The sequence below is a fragment of the Lytechinus variegatus genome, chromosome 6 (genome assembly GCF_018143015.1).
Source record: "Lytechinus variegatus isolate NC3 chromosome 6, Lvar_3.0, whole genome shotgun sequence".
In the NCBI taxonomy this organism is placed as follows: domain Eukaryota; kingdom Metazoa; phylum Echinodermata; class Echinoidea; order Temnopleuroida; family Toxopneustidae; genus Lytechinus; species Lytechinus variegatus.
Window position 1 is genome coordinate 12,118,508 of NC_054745.1, and position 19,345 is coordinate 12,137,852.

Genomic DNA, 19,345 nt, shown 5'->3' on the forward strand with positions numbered 1-19,345 from the left:
TCCGTTTCGGTTCTTGTCCTTTTCATGTAAAAATTCATGGAATTCACCTTTGCAAAATGGGATTCAAGTTTTTGCTGTGTACGTTTATTTTCAGTTACAAAACAGAATTTTCATTTTTAGAACCAGCTGAAACAGAATTAACAGATTTTCAGTAGCGGAAAAGATCATTTTTTTTAACGGAAAATGACTGTCTCAACTAATGCACCGTAGCAGTCACATGTTATATCGACTAGGGGAAGACCCCTTTTTATGAGGGGATTCCCCTCTTAAGAGGGAAACCCCATGTTTGCAATAGCAGATTTATTTCAAATTGTTTGTGTTAATAATAACGGCATATTTACCCAGGGTAGCCACTTCAGTTTTGAAAACTGTTCTCCCAGCGGGCCCTGCTATTACTATGTTTCAGGATCACAACACGCCTGACTTCATACTATCTCATGTAATGACTTATTTTTCATTTCTTTTTAAAGCCCTTCTTTATAAATGCCAGTTATCAGGGTAGAGGTTATTGTCTTTTTTTTATATATAAAAAGTTGCAAGAAAATAAGAGATTGAAAAGATCTCACATTTCGAGGCAGCTATAAGCATTTTTAAATTTTCATTTTGTACTGATTGTGTTTTCAGATTTGTTATGTCGTAAAAATGCACATAAGTGATATACTGATGCATCTCCTATTGTTTTTAGACTATTTTTCTTGTTCAGACTCACACACTAGTATGTCATAGCCATGTTGGTATAGTTAGGTCTGGTGCACACAAGACTACTAATACATTACTACACTGTAAAAACTTTGGTGTTAAAACTGACACCAATTGGTGTTAATAGAGGACCACACCCTGAGGTGTTAAAATTACACCCTAGAGATTAAACATAACACCGAGGAGTGTAAATGTAACAAAAGGTGTTGTAATAACACCTATAGGTGTAAAACTGAAACCACCAATTTAACACTGGTGTAAAATAAGTGGTGTGGTCCTCTATGTACACCGGTTAACACCACAGTTTTTGCTGTGTAGAATCATAGAATATAGCTTTGTGAATGATGATTTTTATATTTGACCAGGGGGGTGTTTCACAAAGGGCAAAGTGCGGCTTAAAAAGTAATGCATAAGTACCAACATGCATGTAAGGTTTCATCGATTAAAACGTGTGAAAGCGTATCTCATCAACTTCATCTGACCAATGTGATCGATACTTAACCGTTAGCATGCCATTTGTAATAATGATAGTTATGATTCATTTTCTCTTTAATGCTGGTAGTATAAGGCTTTGCAAAACGGCAATACTACTTTATTGTGTCTGTTGGTTAATTTCCAGTCATTCTCACTAAGCAACATTTTATTATATTATCTCAAACATGAAAAAGAAAATCTCTTTTTTTCTAACAAGAAAGGGAATACATATTGATAGTGGCATGTTAAGAGTTAATAATGTAGCTATCGTTATGTAACTGGGCATCTAGCTTTGATTTGTAATCCATCTTAGCTCTTTGTGAAAACATCCCCCATTCCCAGATTATAATACTCCATACAGTTTATTTGTTTAATACATGTATTGACATAGGGTTGTATTTATTCCCAATTTCCTGTCATAATTGTGATTTTTTTATTCATTGATTATTTTGTCAATATGAATATCGTTGATATAAATGATGCTATAATATTGCGTGTTGCTGCAATGTTAAGAATAAAAACATGTAAATCGTGTTTGAAATATTAAAAAAAGAAAAGGAGTGGAGTGGTTTTTTCTAGAAGACGTACTTGTAAAGGGGAACTTTACCCTGACGAAAAGTTTGATGTGAACTTACATGAAAAATACAATTGAAAAGATTGGTGAAGTTTTGAGGAAAATCCAGCAAAGATTAAAGGTCAAGTCCAGCCCAGAAAAATGCTGATTGGAATAAATATCAAATTCGCATAATGCTGAAAATTTCATCAAAATATGATGTAATATAAAAGTTATTGCTTTTTAAAGTTTTGCTTATTTTTCACAAAACAGTGATATGCTCAACTCAGTGGATGATTTCAAGTTCAGTCTTGACCTTTTGGTGTTGGTGTTGGGTCAATTGTTACACGATTATAACACCAAACATAAAATGAGGATGGTCCCGAAAAGTCACTCACTAGTTGCAGAGATGTCAATAATGTGATCTGGATCAGTTTTACAAACTCTCAATAAGTTTTGGAGCTAGGGGAAACAATCAAAATTTCAACACTAACACCAACACCAAGGCCAACACTGAACTTGACATCACCCAATGACATGCAAATGAGATGGCTCTATATCCCTCACAATTTCTTTTTTTTTTTTAGCTCTACAATATTTCAATTTTACGTATTTGACAATAAGGTCCAACTCGACTGAACCATATAGCATTAAACAATAAAAATTCCACAGAGGAATTGATTGTTTCACTTGACAATGAGAAAATTAGAATATTTCATATTTTGTATAATTAAATACAAAAATAGTGAGTGGATGACGCCATCAGTCTCCTCATTTGCATTCCGGCCAAGATGTGCAATAACTTTTTTGGGAATTTAGCAAAACTTTGATGTCATAACTTATTTTACATCCGATTTTGATGAAATTTTCAGCATTATGCTCGTTGGATTTTTCTCTTTTTATTCAATTCAACTTTTTGTTGGAGTGGACTTGTCCTTTAAGAAAGCTATTAGAATGTCAGGATATTTATTTGTGGTGTCATATACCAGTAGCTGCCCCATAGGTTTATATGTAGTAGATTAAAAAAACAATTTTTTTAGTAGTTCATGATTTTTTCTTTCAGGATCAGTTGGGAAATGATATTTGTCTGTTGATATACTGAAGGTACAATATAAAACCATCTCAATTTTTAAAAAATGAAATTTCATTGATTTTTTGGCACACGATATATCATATGGGGAAGTGCAGAGGAATGTCTTGTTTATTCATTTTTTTTTGGGGGGGACGCAACAATAGACCCCCCCATGAACAAGGATAATCACCCTTTGCACTGAATATGCCCATGCTTACTTATGGTGTCACAAATCAATTTAAATTCTAATAGCTTTTAAATCTTTAATGAATTTCCTTCAAACCTTCAATATTTTCTGTTAAACCAGATACAAACCAACAGCGCCAACTCAAGTCCTCAACTACTCATACCTAGCCAGTATCCTGACCCATAATGCTAGTGTAGTCTAGTAATATAGACCCACATGAATGATAACATGTTCATTAACTACTCAATACATTAATACCACAATTATGTTACTAAGTAGCAAAACTATTACCTCTCAAAACATATTAGCTTCTATATACAAATACAATTATAGGTCAATTCATTCTCTGTAGTATTAGTAGATGTCTAAAAATGTATATTTTAAGAATCTGTATTTATAACACACAGTCAATGAGAGACCACACGAAGTTCACTCCCCCTTTAAATTTTCTCATATATTTACATTATACTTCTGGGCAGTCTGGACTGTCCGTTCATGGTAACTTGGTTGTTCGTTTGATGGACGAATTCCCACCAAATTTGGGTTGTGGAGGTATTATCATCATGCTCTACCAAAATATGGTATCAAAAACACTGACAGGCCAGAAGGGAAAAATTGATATCGCATTTCGGTACTCTATTAAACCATGCATAACCTGTATCTACAAACAGCTATATCCAACAGTTCCCAGAAAAAAGGTTATTATTAAAATAAAACCAAAACCACAAACAGGCGGGAGAGTTATTTGAGGCATGAAAGCAAAAACATCTAAACATCAATGAATGATTAACATTCAAAACAGTTATAGATTTATTGACATGTCGTAAGATCTGTGTAAACTTTGTGGTGCAGGTACAGAGAAACCGAATGCCAAACCAGAGCAAAGTGTATTTCAATGTTTTATAGGGGATTTACCTATAGTTATGGAAGAGTAAGTTAAAGGGGAAGTTCACCCTGACAAAAAGTTTATTGTAAAAATAGCAGAAAAAATAATAAAAAATATTGCCGAAGTTTTGAGAAAAATCCATCAAATAATTAAAAAGTTATTAGAATTTCAATTATTTGATTTGTGACGTCATATGCGAGCAGCATTTCTACATAGCAAATGGTAAAAAATCAATGAAATGTCATTTTCTCAGAAAATTGAAAATGGTTTTCACTGTAACTTTTGTATATCAATAGACAAATCATTTCACACCCGATCATGAAAAGAAAACAAAATTAAGTCATCAGGAACCATACAAAATTTGAAATTCATACATTTTATATTACATAACACATGGGGCAGCTGCTCGTTTATGACGTCACAAATCCCAAATTTTGAACTCTAATAACTTTCTTACTCTTTATCGGATTTTCCTCAAACCTTCACCAATATTTTTTACTATTTTTTCTGCTATTTTTACAACAAAGTTTTCTTCAGGGTGAACTTCCCCTTTAACTTTCACAAGCTGTAGAACGGTTTTGATATTATAACGAGTAAAGTGGTAATTTTCTTAGACTGTGCCAGATATTAACTCTCAAGTTGATATGATGACATTTCAAAAACTTAACCTTGGAAAAAGTTTGATGTTGATTCCCTCCAAATTGTCATATTTCATTTACCCTAAATGACCTTTCACCTTGGTCACGTGACCAGGATGTTCAGCAATAGGCCTACTTGATTACCCTTATATCCAAGTTTAATGAACCATGTCCATATACTTCTTAAGTTATGATGACATTTGTCTAGCGGCTCTGCTATGCATGCGAGACCAAAAAAAGATGTCATTGCAAAAAAAAAGACAAAAAATAAAAAAATCCCCAACTGTCAAACGTTTATTGAAAATACTCCAGCCTATTCGGGTGGTTTGACATCACTGCCCCGTTTTCCATTGATAGATGGCGCTGTCGTGATTAAGTCGTACCAGCGGTGATACCTAATGAAGCAAGAAGCAGAAAAAAGTAATATAGAAAATATGGTTTTAAGAATATATCGCAATGAAACATTTGACAGATATGCATTTTCTTGTTTCAACAATCGATAAAACGGTATTAATTTTCAGTCATACATATAAACCTGTCAGTTCTTTCTGCTAAAAAAAAACTTACGAACAATTAAATTTTATTCATGTTTTCTTTCTGAAAAGTAAAAACATTTTTCAAAATATATTAATCTGTATATTTTTTACTAGCCTACCTTTTCAAACTGTTAAAGTAAATTGTCACATATATTTCCATGTTGGTTATGGCAATGCCGTATTATGAGCCAACCAATGAAGGGGCAAGGCGAATGTGCATGAGCTAATTTCAAAACGCCTCGAGCGGGCAAAACGAGCAAGCCAATTTTGGGGCCTTTTTAAATGAAATTCGAATTTTATGATAGAGTTTTACACAATACTCCGAAGTAATACCAAATTTGCCCCCTTTTCATTTCCTTTTCTTTCTTCCCCTTTACTTTTTTTTTCTTGGTCAAGGATTTTTCACTTTTATTTATTCATTTACTTATTTATTTATTCATTCATTTATTTTCATTGTTTGGGTGGGGTGGGAGCTCATCCATCTGTTGTAGTTGAATCAGCCGTTTTAATTAATAAAGCACTTACGTGACAAGAACGGATATCGGAACGTATAGGGCTGCCATGACGAGGAACACGATCCCTCGAAAATATTCCAGAGTAAGACTGTAGACGAGGTTATACAACGATGGACCGATCAGACTGCCAAGACTTTCAACACAACTTGCACAAGCCAATACGGCACCTGAGTATGAAAAAAGTGTATATATGTCAGGGGGCGCGGAAGCGGGGGGGGGGGCACTTTTTTCCAAAACCGTGTACAAAACGTAAAAATTACCATATGATTGTGATTTCTTTGCATGGTCAGCCCATCCCCCTCCCCCACTTTGAAAACATTTCCGGTGCCCCTGCATGTATATTATTACCTAATTCTAGAAATTAATTTAATGACTGTAATTTTTGAAGGGATGTGCAAAATTCAGATAACAATGACTGAAAATACAGGTTTAAGCAAATTTGAAAGGTGGGGAGGGGGGGGGGCTGTGTCATTACATCGGACTATACCGTACCCGACCATTCAAGGAAAGGACCCCTTACTTCCTAAAACGTCGGGTCCAGTATACCCCACCATTCGATAATTTTTCTATAATTTCAAAAAAAAAAACATCTGGTAAACTGGACCCGACCTTTCGGGAATTTAGAGGGCTTTTTTTCTCGAATGGTCGAATAAACTGGACCCGAAGTTTAAGGATTTGAGGGGGCCCTTTTTTCGAATTTTGGGGTTTCGCGATTATCGGACCCGACGCCGCCAACTCGAATGGATGTGATGATACAAGACGTTATTATCATTATCACCACCGCCAGCATCATCGTCACCATCGTCGTCATCATCATCATTACGATCATCATCATCATAATTATCATCATCATTATCACCATCATCATTATTACCATCATCACCATCATTATCGTCACCATCATCATCATCACCACCACCACCATCACCACCACCAACACTACAAATAATCTCCAGTTGCGTAATGATAGCAAGGGGAAAGAATTTGAGGTAAATGCAGTTTGTGGAAAATTTCCGAGCGAGCAAAGCACGCAAGCCGAATAATCGACTATTCGGAAAGTGGCAATTTCGTAATAAATTGAGTCCTAATAGAGAAATATCGGTCCCGATCCCGGTCAGATATTAGATAGATTATATGAAATAAATATGATGCTACAAATACAAACAAATGGCTTTGGTATGAACGTAAAAATAATGAAAATTCCGGGCTTCTGGCAGAGCCAACGACGCCACCAGTACGCCCACGTGATCATAATCGTCAGAGACACCGTCGAACTTCTCGTCATTGCCGCAGCTTCACTTACCCTGTTCGTGCTCGTCAGCTAGTTTAGAGAGCCTTGACCTCATCGATGGTGACGTCAGAAACCGGAATGATCCCAACATTGCACCTGAAGACGCAAGATGATGAAGAAGTATACTGTGGTGTTGATTTAACACCAGTCCGGAATCTATATATTATGTCCGCGCCAGAGAAGTGTTAAACAAGGCCAGTTTCGTGGTCGTGGTCTGACACCAAGGTGCCGTATCAATAAGCTAATCGTAAGTTAAGAGCGACTACAAGAACGACTGGTGATCTCCTTTTTTGTGGTTAATGATATTCACCATTGGTGATTATTTAAATCATAAGAAAGGTCCACAAGTCGTGCTTACAGTCGTTCTTATTTTACAAACAGCTTCATGAAACATCCACCAGATAGGTGTTTATACAACACCAATTAGTATTAAAACAGCATCGGTTTAGTTTCAAACTGGTGTTGTTTCAATACTTCTCTGGTGTGGACATATATAAGTTCCGGGCTGGTGTTAAATCAACACCGGAGTTTTTGCAGTGTAGAACAACAAGACAAGGACAAGGAAGAAAAGAAGAGATTAAGAAAGAGTGAATATGATACCAATGAGCAATAAAATCATTTACACCGCTAAAAATCGCCATTTCATATCGGCATGTCATGAACAAGATGCTTTAAGTTACTTCGTGCATAATCTCTTTATCATTTTAGTGGTAGGCCCAGTAGGTAGGCCGATACTTTACGCTTGAATAATTGGAGTTTTTCTTTGTTGTGATGTAAAAAAAAAAATCGGTTTTGCTCCGTATAAGGTATGACATTCAGGATTCCAGAAATAAAACCAGGGGAGCGTTTCGTGAAAGGACTTGTCGGACGTTTTATCCGACAAGTCCCATTTTATCCGACAGTTACCATATAGTAACAGTGCGTCTCAGCCAATCAGAATCAAGGAAAGATGTCAGATCTGACAACTTGTCAGACAAAAATGTTGATGAAACGGTCCCCTGGTATCCATGAAGTCATGATTTTGCATGAGTTGCATTAAATGATTATCATGGTATCTTTTCGATGAAATTACATTGGAATAGATACTACTATTATGTTTCCTCTACAATCAACATGTTAACATGAAATATTTATGATTCTCAAATGAATTTTACCAAGTTAATATGCCTACTGCTTGTAGGATTATGATTTCATGGACATAAATATAGATTAGCAATTCGTCTACAATAATTTTCAAAGAAATGGAGATATTAACTGTCAAGTCCACTCCAGAAAAATGTTGATTTGAATCAACTGAGAAAAATCTAACAAGCATAATGTGGAAAATGTCTTCAAAATCGGATATAAAATATAAAGTTAAGACATTTTAAAGTTTCGCTTATTTTTCTCAAAACAGTTACATGCACAACTCTGATATGCAAATTAGATATTCGATGATGTCCATCACTCACTATTTCTTTTGTTTTGTATTGTGCGAATTTAACATTCAATTTTTAAAAGAATTGGCAATAATGTAAAACTTGACTGAACCACATAATGTAAACAACGTTTGATTCAACATGTTCAGGGAGGAATAAAACTCAATTTTACGTGACAAAGGAGAGAGAATCGGACTATTTCATAATTATTTTCATAAAATAGAATACAAAAGAAATAGTGAGTGGGTGACATCATCAGTCCTCTCATTTGCATATACCGGCCAGGATGTGCATATAACTGTTGTGTGAATTTCCAAAATATCATATTTTTATTTTACATTCGATTTTGATGAAATTTCCAATGTTATGCTTGTTGAATTTTTCTCTGTTTATTCTAATCAACCTTTTGTTGGGGTGGACTAGTCCTATAAGGAGGGTCGAACACTTACCAAGAAAGAGTACAAGGGAAGAATTTCCGAAGGCAATGAAGGACAGACCAATTAGACTGGACCAAATCCCAATCTGAGTGATAGTTAGATCGTCTATTAGACCACTGAAGAGTTTCCCACCAATCAACGTCCCTGCAATGTCAGGCAAACGTTTCATTTAATGGTTGTTAATAATTACTGGCATTCACCATGTCATTTCCTAATCCTCAGTAAGCCTCTTAAATCTCTCAGTGAATCTGAGACCCGTTTCATAAAACTTGTTATGATAACAAAATTACAATTTACAATTAAACTATATACTGAAATCATTCAATATTATTGGCTGATAGTTAACTATTGGTTATGAAAATTGTACATTTGTTATTATAAGAAGTTTTATGAAACGGGCGTCCTGCCTCCACTGCGAAAAAAAAGGGGGGGGGGAAGAGAAAAATATGGGAAGCTGTAATTATTATCATACATTTTGATAAAATTATGTAAACTCTGTTCTTGCCCCCTGTTCCTAGGGTGCTAAAAATGATTTCAGTTAGAGTATCAAGTGAGCTAATGTATTGAACCTGTCTTAAATTCCTTAAACACCGCCATCTTTACGTGAACTTAGGAAAAAGGTTTCCAAGATGCGGACACTTAATTTTAGAGAGTTTTCGCAATCACGACGCGGCCGTTCTCTACAACGCACCAATTTCCTTAGAAAATGCAAGTCAAATCGCAATGGAGAGCTGAGCTAGGGTTTGTCGGCGAATGTTGGTGGAACGGGACAGTGGCGTCGTCTCGTGACTGTATAGACAACGTCATATTTGCTATAGTTCGTCCGGTGCAAATCTTCGGATGATCTGCTGACGCGTCCCGGTCCACCAACTTTCGACAAAACCCCCTCATCTCTCCATTGTGATTTGACTTTAATAGAGAACGGCCGCGTCGTGATTGCGAATACTCTACTTCCGTGGGTGCATGCAGACTACGGAAGTAGAATTCTGGGATGCGGACCTATAACACACCATTCTCACAAGATCTCTGCATCGCTGTAATGCATCTAAGCATGCACATTCTGTAGTCGGAAATTATATATCTATAAAAAGAGGCTAGTCAGACAAATCATTACGTGTACTATTGCCATGAGGTTCGAACCTACTCGAACAGGTCAAAGCAATGACGTCACTTACCAACTGAACCGAAGAGAAAAGACGAAGCGATGTAGAACCCCACAATGATAGACGTCCAACACAGCGGAGGGCTTAGAACAACCAGTAGAACCAATAGGAATGTTGAATGCAGACTCATCATGTGGAACCCGAGAACGACTAGGCAAGAGACTAGCTCACTTCTCTTCCTTGAATCTGCGCGCGCGAAAAGCGCGAACACAGCATCGAACTGCGAGGCAGAGAAAAAGTTTGCTGGCCTTTCGCCGATGTTTGTATTCGACTCTTTGAGGAAGATTACAATGTATGCAATGACTGCCACAATAGCTGCAAAAATAAACCAAAATGGAGCAGCGAAACCCGAGTAGAAAATCCAAAATCCGATAACGATTTGGGATACACCTGTTGTGAATTCGATTACGATACCCAGGATGATCATGCGATATGTTCGCGATTGTTGCGTAGCGATATCGCTCATGTAGGCATTGCAGACGGCGAGGAGCGTTGGGAAGTCCCCAAAGGACCCCATTATAAGATATGCGATAGTGATATAAGATTTCGATAATTGATAGTAGACAACTACAAGCCAGATCGATATTCCGATCAAATAACCAAACGCTGGGAGTAACATCGCCACCTTACGACCTGCGCGATCGCTCCACGATCCGACCAACGGTGATACGATCATCGCGGGAAAAATTTGAACAAGATTATATATCAACAACCAATAAGAAGCGTCCGCCTGCGCGTTCTCCATATTCATACTAGTCTTCGTGTAATTTGAAATGCTTGCGTTGATTGGTCCATCGCACTCATCTCTCCAGGGGTCAAAGTTCAAACGCAAGCCATTATGGATATTGTATTCATTGTAGATGCGCTTTGTGACGTATTCCGTTCGCATTGTTGACATCATGCTATATGCCATGTAGAAAAGGAGTACGACTGGTTCGACCGTAACGAAACATGTCTTATTCTTACGATCATCGTCGTCATCATCGTCCATATCGAATCCGTGGTCGTCCACGCGTGAACTTTCCTTGAATACCTTCTCGTCATCGTCTTTGTTCAATAATTCGGTGAATTTGAAATAATTTTTGCTTCCTCCCATTTTAATCCAGACTTTCTTTTCTCTTCGGTGGTGTTGAGCAGTGTACGACTACATAAATAATAATGATAATAATAATCTCCAGAAATCCATAAGATAAATTATTATAGTAGGCGGTTTGTTCGGATCTTCGGATATATATCTAAATCTGGCAGTCCTAGATTTTCCTATCCGTTTGTAAAGGTTGGATCAGATCAGTCCAATATGATATTCGTGTGCGTATAGGGAAACATCTAAAGCTGTTTCGACTATGCACATAGTAGGTTGGGAATCTTCTCATCACTAAAGCTCTTCATATCCAAAATGTTGAGGTTTTCTTCATCAAAAGTAAAATGTTTCACACACATACACTTAACCTATACGGTCTATGTGCACACAAAGTACGTTGACGCGTTCCATAGACCATCAGTGCATTATAGTGCCGTGGGTTCTCGTCAGAATTAAGTCTAACTTTTCCAAGCGTAAAACAATATTCTCATGTCGCGTTCCATACATTCAGATCCTCGGAAGAATTTTTAATGCCCGTGATAATTAATGCTTTGAAATATGACAGTGAGTATTCAAAATGATATTTTCTCTCTTCTAAGAACATAGGCCATATTCCCTCGTCCTTCGTGATACATGCAGCCAACAAACTTTAGTCTGAATGATAGTGTTTCAGGAGGTATATAAACATGATATACTAGGAATACCTGCATAATATACCCCTGCCACCAGCAACTGTTTAGGGTGACCTAAAATTCGATAGCCTGTGGATCAATTATGATTGGACAACCATTTTCAAGTATCCTTAATGACATTATCTACCAGCACATTGTGTCATTGAAATAGTTTGTTTAAATAGATCCTTTTTATTCATTCATGTTTCAATCTATATTCATCTTCTTTTTTTGAGATTCATGACGAAGTGTTTTAAAAGTTTATTGTCTGTCACGTCTGTGCATATTTTTTGCCATATAACATTTTGAGAATTAATAATATTATAAGGTTATCGTTGAACTATTATAATATCAGATTTGACTTTCCTCGATCTATTTATATTTTCTCCATCCGGCCTATCTTTCTTGTCATCTTTCTTTCCCCCCTCTTTCCATCTCTCTCTCTCCCTCCCCCTTCCTCCTTCTTTTCTTGTTCTTTCTTAAGTTATCCCTACCATTTCCCCCTTCGCTCTAAGAAAACAGGAACTGAATACTAATATAGATATTTTTTCTGACTGCCTTTATCTCAATTTCTCTTACTCATTCTTTCTTTCTCTCCCTCTTTTTGTATTTCTTTCTTTTTTCTCTCTCTATTTTTCCCTTATTCTTTCTTTCTTTATTTCTTTCTTCTTTCCTTCCTTCCATTCTTTCTTTCTTCCTTTCTTCCTTCCTTCCTTTCTTTCTTTCTCTCTATGACCCGTTCTTTCTCATCTCATCTTGTTGCGTCCCTCATTCTCTCCCTCCATCATCTTTCACTATCCTCATATTTATCTCTCTTTGACATTTGTTCCTATGCAAGCGATTCAAGACCCGTAACCACGCTCCTAAGAATGCTTCAATATTGACTTCTCTCTAGGCGAAATAAATAGCCCCAATTGTACTCGAATATTTGTCTTTTCTCTTACATTCAAGATTTACTTGCATCGACAATGTGTAAAATCCTGCTAAAAATAACCAGTTGAGCCAGACAAGCCTATCATTAACAAAGAGTACTAGTATTTAGGATACGGATACCCAAATGTGCATGGATTCTCAAACAGGACCAACACCTCAAGACACACTTTAAGATCTCAAGACATTTACTTCAATTTGAATTTTATCGGCATCGTCTCTGTAATCAAGGTCGATTCGATTTGCCAGTTTCAATGAACAAGATCAACGCTTTGTGAAGACTCTTTAAGTCTGTAAAACAAACGCGGTAAATCAACATTTCGAATTCAAAACCATTTCAAAACGTACAATAAAAAGCTTCCGACCTGCCGGAGTCACGTTTTCGCAACATCAAGGATTCGTACAGCATCATCGGTGGTATTGAAGAATCGTTGCCATGGCAACACAGCTCCTCGGAAGGACTTCGTGCCAAGTAGAACGTCATCAGTAAGATATAATAATTACTGAATAATTGCTATATCGATTTGTTTGAGGCTAGGATTCGTGTGAAAAGATGAGAGTTCGTCTCACCGTCAGAGCAGGTGCGTGTTAGCAGAGCTTCCGGCGGCGAGAGAGAGCCCGCGGTTTCGTGGAATGTTTTGCTACAGGCTTGGGTATTTTCTTCTTTGAATATCGACGAAGAGACAAACAATTTTTGCAGAGATGAATATATTTCCTTTACTTACAATGTTCATTCATCTCGCCTTCGAGTGATACCTTTCTCATGTCACTCGTCAGTGATCAGTGCACTCAGGATTCGGAAAACCCGCCCCCGATTGATAATCGGTTACTGAAAACTTTCATTTATTTAGATGATACACATCGAAGATGTCGTGCGAGGCGTTTTTTGTCTTTTCTTTGGATGTGAATGTTCATCATCATAATCTTAGGTTGATGAAATTGTGATGTGAGAATTAACTGAAAAGATTATGTGTAACAACTGAAAAGGAGGAACATAAACACTTGCTACTTGCTATTGCTATGAATTTATTTTCTAAATCGGTAAGTTTTTATCATGTTTCTGCAAAATTGAAATGTCTGATATTGTTAGTAATAATGGATTATTTTGATTAATGATCTGTTTTCTTTGCTTTTACTGACAGAGAAAATAATAGGCCTACATAGGTCATAGGGTAGACGTAATTTGATACAAAATGCATTCCCTGGAACAAAAAAATGTTTATTGATATTCATAATAATTTCATAGAGCATGGCACATTCATCTAACCGTTTTCTCTCTCATCTTTTCTCTTAAAGTCTTTATGTTTTTCTAGATCAAAAGTTTATGGTTACATGGTATATACAAACGAGCCTACTTATCAAGTAAGATCACGAATTCAAACGTTATTTTTTTTATAATTACAATCGATGAAAAAAATCCGGAAAACTCTGCAGCAATAAGAACGCAGGAAGAAAAAGCAAACTGAATTTAGAAAACAGTTTGCCTCTATTCCTTGTTTATGCTTTTAATTAACATTCAAAAGTTGTCTTGCATAGATTTCTTTATTTCACAACCTAGTAAAACCAAACAAAAATGATTTCCTTTGTCAAAATTGAGAAACATATGAACACAGATAGACAAATCAATTTCAGATAATTTGAGATTTTGTGGATATTTTCCAATGAAAAACGAATAATGATGATTTTCGACAACAAAAGTTTCAAACGTAATGGAAATAAATCCTGGGATTCTGAAGGGCGGAATGAGGTCGTAATGATATTCTATCAAACTTGAGAAAATAATGAACACAGAAAGAAACATTTTAGGTAACGGTGACGCTTGTAAGATATTTTCCAGCAAAAACGAATTCTTATGATTTTCGACAAGAAAACATTAAGACCACTGGCGGATCCAGGGGGGGGGCACAGCCGCCCCCCCCCCTTGAGAGGCACAATTAAAATTTGTAATGAAAAATGTCGTTGAAACAAAAGAGTGCCCCCCCCTCCATTTCGAAAGTGCAGACTTTTTTGTCAAATTTTTTCGTGCCCGAAATCCCCTTAATTTTTTGGTTAAAACCATTTTCTTTTTCGCTTAACAAATTTTCCCGGGAAAATGTGCCCCCGGCCCCTTTCGACAAATCCTGGATACGCTCTGATTAAGAAGTAATGGAAATGAATGCTTGAAACCTGAAGGAGGATGAGGATGGTGTACTGTGCATGATATAATAACATATTGATGGAAATCACGCTCTTTGAGGCAAAAGCAACAATAAATGTTTCAAAGGAGGAAAACAAAATAAAGAATACGGAAACGGAGTGATAGAGAGTATATTGAATAAAAACACCTGTTTTAGAAAGGGTGTTATTCATAATCGTTATAGAAATGATCAAAAAAACACCTGCGTGATGTCCCCGTATGATTTCAGTATACTTACACCACGGAGATTGTTTTTTTTCCCCTCTGCTCGGATGCTAAATCTTAAAAAGAAAAATGAATATAGAATTTCGATGTCTGCTCCGGAAAGTAGATATATAAAGTCCAGAATTTTTAGTTTCAATTGTGCTGAGAAATATTTTTGAAGGTTTTTGCATTGCCCCCCAAATCCCAATTCTTAACCAACGTTGGTTAAAGCGTGCGAAATAGTTTTTGTCAAAACTTGACCAACAAGCCTTTATCACGTTTATGGAAAGTTTAGTGTCACGTAATTATTCCGCAGTGTGATTTCAAATTAAGCTTTGGATTGTTTTAAGTTACATGGGGATGTGCTATCTCCATGAACACGGGATATTATTGAAAGAATTCACTAATGAATAATACTTTGGAGACTTGCTTGTCTTTCCTATACAGAATCGAAATCTCGGGATGAAATTGGAAATAATTTAAGTGTATACCAACTACTATATTAATTAAGTTTGCAATTACATTTTTTAACCGGCATTTTGTAGTTAGATATACCTCCTTTGTATTAACATTAGAGGTGTGGAGTTAGTACTTATATAGAATTTAGGAGTATTATAAGTGGTTTAATTCGAAATAAAGAATTAGTAAATTTTTTGAAAGCTAATATGTTTTCTTGTCAATAACAACGAGACTACTTAATGTCCGAATAAATGATAAGTAACATGCCGTAATAGTACGGGTATAATCTCTTCGTCCTAATCAATAATCAATAAGGCGAAAGTGATCTTAGTTAATTTCCGCACACGAAAAATGTTACTGTCATTGTACTGTAAGACCTGGGCGGAAATCCCAGGGGGACAGGGGGGGGGCACGTCCCGCTATCCCCCTACTATTTGTGGTATTTTATAATGGTAAGAAATACATCATTCAAAATCGAAATAAAACATTATTTAAGGACGAGGTGACTTTACATTTGGGATGATAACCCTTTTTTCCTCTTTTTTTTGCTTGTCTAATTTATTTTCATCAAAATTACCTTAAATTTGGGGTGATAACCTCTTTTTTTTGCTTGTCAAAGTTTCCTTGTCCCCCCCCCCCTCCTACCTGTGAAAAACACATGTATGATTCCAAGTACATTTTCATGGTTATTAAGTTCTACCACAATCATGACGTTACTAATACCATGGTCACTTTGTTCTACGGCGGCCGTACGGCGAGTCGAAAACAGTCGTTTTATTAATTTTTATTCAAACCACCTATATGTAGCTGTTACAAAAAAGTGTTAAAACGGCTGTTTTCGACTCGCCGTACGGCCGCCGTAGAACAAATGTGACCATGGTATAACTGCAGGGACTTCTTTATCAAGTAGTTGCTATGTTATGTTAGTGGGACTATCGAGTGCTTTTTAATCGTTTGTCCAATATTGACAAGACGGAAAAAAATGTTTGCATTGAGAGAGATGGGAAACTATTTATGGAATCACGGTCTGCTCCAGTATGTTTTCTGAGATAATGATTCATTCTCTTTTACCATTGCAACCCGTTTCTCCTCCTCTCGCTCTTTCTTAACTTCTCTCTCTCTCTCTTTCCCTCTTTTTTGTTTTATAGCATGTTTTATTGTCCTCTTTCAAATCAAATATACAATAATGATATAAGTCTCATAAAGCAAATTCTACAGTAATTTTCAAACAAATATCACATATTTATATAGGAGCTACAATCAGTAGTGTTTGCAGACTGTGCGTACGTATCAGGGAGTAGGCTTGTATTATGGTGAAAACACACTGTTTTCTTTTTTAAAGAAATATGCCAATGTGAAATTGTTTTAGTTTTCATTTTGTATTATAACCATTCCCCCCTTTTTTGGTATTGAAAACCGAATTCAATAATAGGCCCATAACATATTTACAACATCATCTAATGATTATATAAGATACAACACAACTGTAAGACAGAACAAGACAAGTCCTAGACGAGATAGAATAGAACACCACACAACACATACGGACCAGCTAGACAATTCCACACCACACGTAACAAACAACGTCACAAAATATCTCTCTGTACACAGGGACAGCAGAAACCCACGGTAACCATGGTAACCGGGATCATAGAAAGAATGATATATTTTTGTTCTACTTTTGTTTCCAGATAACGTTCTGAGGTGGTGGCACCAGCTTTGGTCGATGACAAACTCAACATGAGCGGTGTCCGGAAGAAAAGATGGAAAGGCCCTCTACCGGTCAGTGCTATACAGGGAGTTCTCCTCAAGGACAACCGTTTCGCTGGTATGCTGCTGGAGGACCAGATGAAACAAATGACAATAGACCGGAGACGAGCGAAAAACCTGCTAGACTGGCAGCAACAGTCGTTTTTATTGAGCCAAGCAATTAAGGAAACGGAACTACGAGAGATGGGAGTAAACCACACGTCGTTCTTGCCAGAGGTCACGATGAAGGTAACAGAACCAGCCGTCAGGGCCAGGCGTCCTTTCGGGAAGGTCCGCCGCTCTGCGTCTCAGATGCTCGAAGACTTGAACATGTTTGAAAAACGGTTCTCGCTTCCCGATCTAACGACTCGAAGGAGTCGAACCTTACCCGAGTTTTCTGTCTCCGCGCCATCTCTGACCAAACGGAAGACAACCCGTGAACAAGAGGAAAGTTCGTCCACGCAAGGCGCCCCCGTTGAAACCAGTCGCTCAAATTTCACCCAGCTACACGGTATTGATCTACGCATCCCTAGGAAAAGCAAAACTGAAATCGAGTTTAGACCGAGAAGGAAACAGTCACAAGCAGCTGCAGCTGGTCGGATGTGTGGGGACCATTTACCGCTCTACGGACCCGAGGCCGAGGCGGAGCGAGAGGAGAAGGAAAAGCAGTACGTCAGAAACCTGCAGCGCAAAATGAGAGAGCTGAAAGTCGAAGAAGATGATCGCTTTAAGCGACTGGAGATGAGTCTAGTCCGTGATTCACCGGACCCGAATGAGTCGGATGACAGACTGAAAATTTCAGGTTTGGAAAAACTTGTGGCGCCGGTAGAAAAGGTAGAAAACACTGAAGGACCAGAATCAACTGTTAGACCCGACCTTACAGACTTTTCTGACAGTGAAGGAGATTCCGATAGTGAAGATGAAAAGTCGCCTCGCACAGAATCCAATGTATCAAATGTGTCGCGATTGTCGACAAAGTCATCGACATTTTTTAACTAGGCCCAATTTATGGAAAACTCGGCTTTATATTCACGATGCGAAATTGTTATTTGATAAACTAAAATAGTACATATACTTTTTTCCGAGATCAACAGCCTGTTACTAGTGGGACCTGGTCCGTCTGAAGAAACGTTACCAGTAATGTAATGAGAATTCTCCCAAAAATTTAGACGGCACTATATCTAGTGACACGTCATTTAGATGTTCTCGCAAACTGTTCCTACTCCTATAAATTGTCGGTCATGTTGATCGGAAATCCAGTCCGTCGGATGAAAAATGACCCCGACATTGATTGATTCATTTATGACCCGTTTTGATATTAATGTTCTTTTAAAATCGAAGGAAAAGAATGCGGAACCTACCACACCGTAGCATAATTCGTGCGTGGATTTATGAAATTATATTTTCGATGTTTACATTGAATTTATATATATAAATATATTACAGGGAGGTCATCAATACCTATCGTTAATGTTCGTGTTGTTGGTGTGAAATTTTTCGCTCCATGGGCTCCATGAGAGTAAATTGATTTTGTTAATGTAATGTATCATTTTTGGTAATATATAAATTTCTGCAAAATAAACTGTATATACTTCATTAATGATAATAATAATACATATAATTTATATAGCGTCTTTTCCATTTTGATTAAATGCTCAAGGCGCTTAAGAGAGTAAGAGATAAAAGTAAAGAGAACTAAGAGAAGTACAAAAAGAGGGCAAATTTAAAAATGAGGAAAAATTACTGTCTTCAAACCTAGTACCTGCTGGTGAACAAAAGCGATTTTAGGTTGCCCTTAAAGGATGTTGCAGAGTTTGAGTTCTTCAGCTCCTGTGGTAGTGAATTCCACAGGGCTGGTCCGGCATGAGCAAAGGCTCGATTGCCCCAGGATTTTTTAGATAGTGGGATATGCAAGAGACTAGATTGGGATGATCGCAGTGTGCGTGCAGGTTGATAGTGGTGTATAAGAGATTTGTTGTAATCGGGTGCGGATCCATTGATGATATGATGGACCAAAAGTAGAATTTTGAAAACTATGCGATCCTTTATGGGCAACCAATGGAGGTCTTTAAGAACAGGAGTGATGTGATCGCGTTTATTTGACAGAGAAACAATGCGAGCTGCTGAATTCTGAAGTTTTTGAAGTCGGGTAATTTTGGAGTTAGGTATATTAAAGAGAAGACTATTACCGAAATCAAGACGTGAG

The 19,345-nt window shown here is 37.1% G+C and overlaps 2 protein-coding genes across 2 annotated transcripts; one reads left to right on the forward strand and one right to left on the reverse strand.

Moving 5' to 3' along the window:
- Positions 1-4,633: 4,633 nt before the first annotated feature.
- Positions 4,634-11,666, reverse strand: LOC121417011 (proton-coupled folate transporter-like). The gene is made up of 5 exons (XM_041610551.1): positions 9,882-11,666; positions 8,719-8,850; positions 6,864-6,947; positions 5,571-5,727; positions 4,634-4,904 (listed from the first exon to the last, which is right to left on the reverse strand). The coding sequence occupies exons 1-5, from the start codon at positions 10,963-10,965 to the stop codon at positions 4,823-4,825; spliced, it is 1,539 nt and encodes a 512-aa protein (XP_041466485.1). The 5' UTR covers positions 10,966-11,666; the 3' UTR covers positions 4,634-4,822.
- Positions 11,667-12,457: 791 nt separating this feature from the next.
- LOC121417012 lies at positions 12,458-18,291 on the forward strand. Its single transcript, XM_041610552.1, has 2 exons — positions 12,458-13,592; positions 17,082-18,291. The coding sequence occupies exon 2, from the start codon at positions 17,131-17,133 to the stop codon at positions 18,136-18,138; it is 1,008 nt and encodes a 335-aa protein (XP_041466486.1). The 5' UTR covers positions 12,458-13,592; positions 17,082-17,130; the 3' UTR covers positions 18,139-18,291.
- Positions 18,292-19,345: the final 1,054 nt, after the last annotated feature.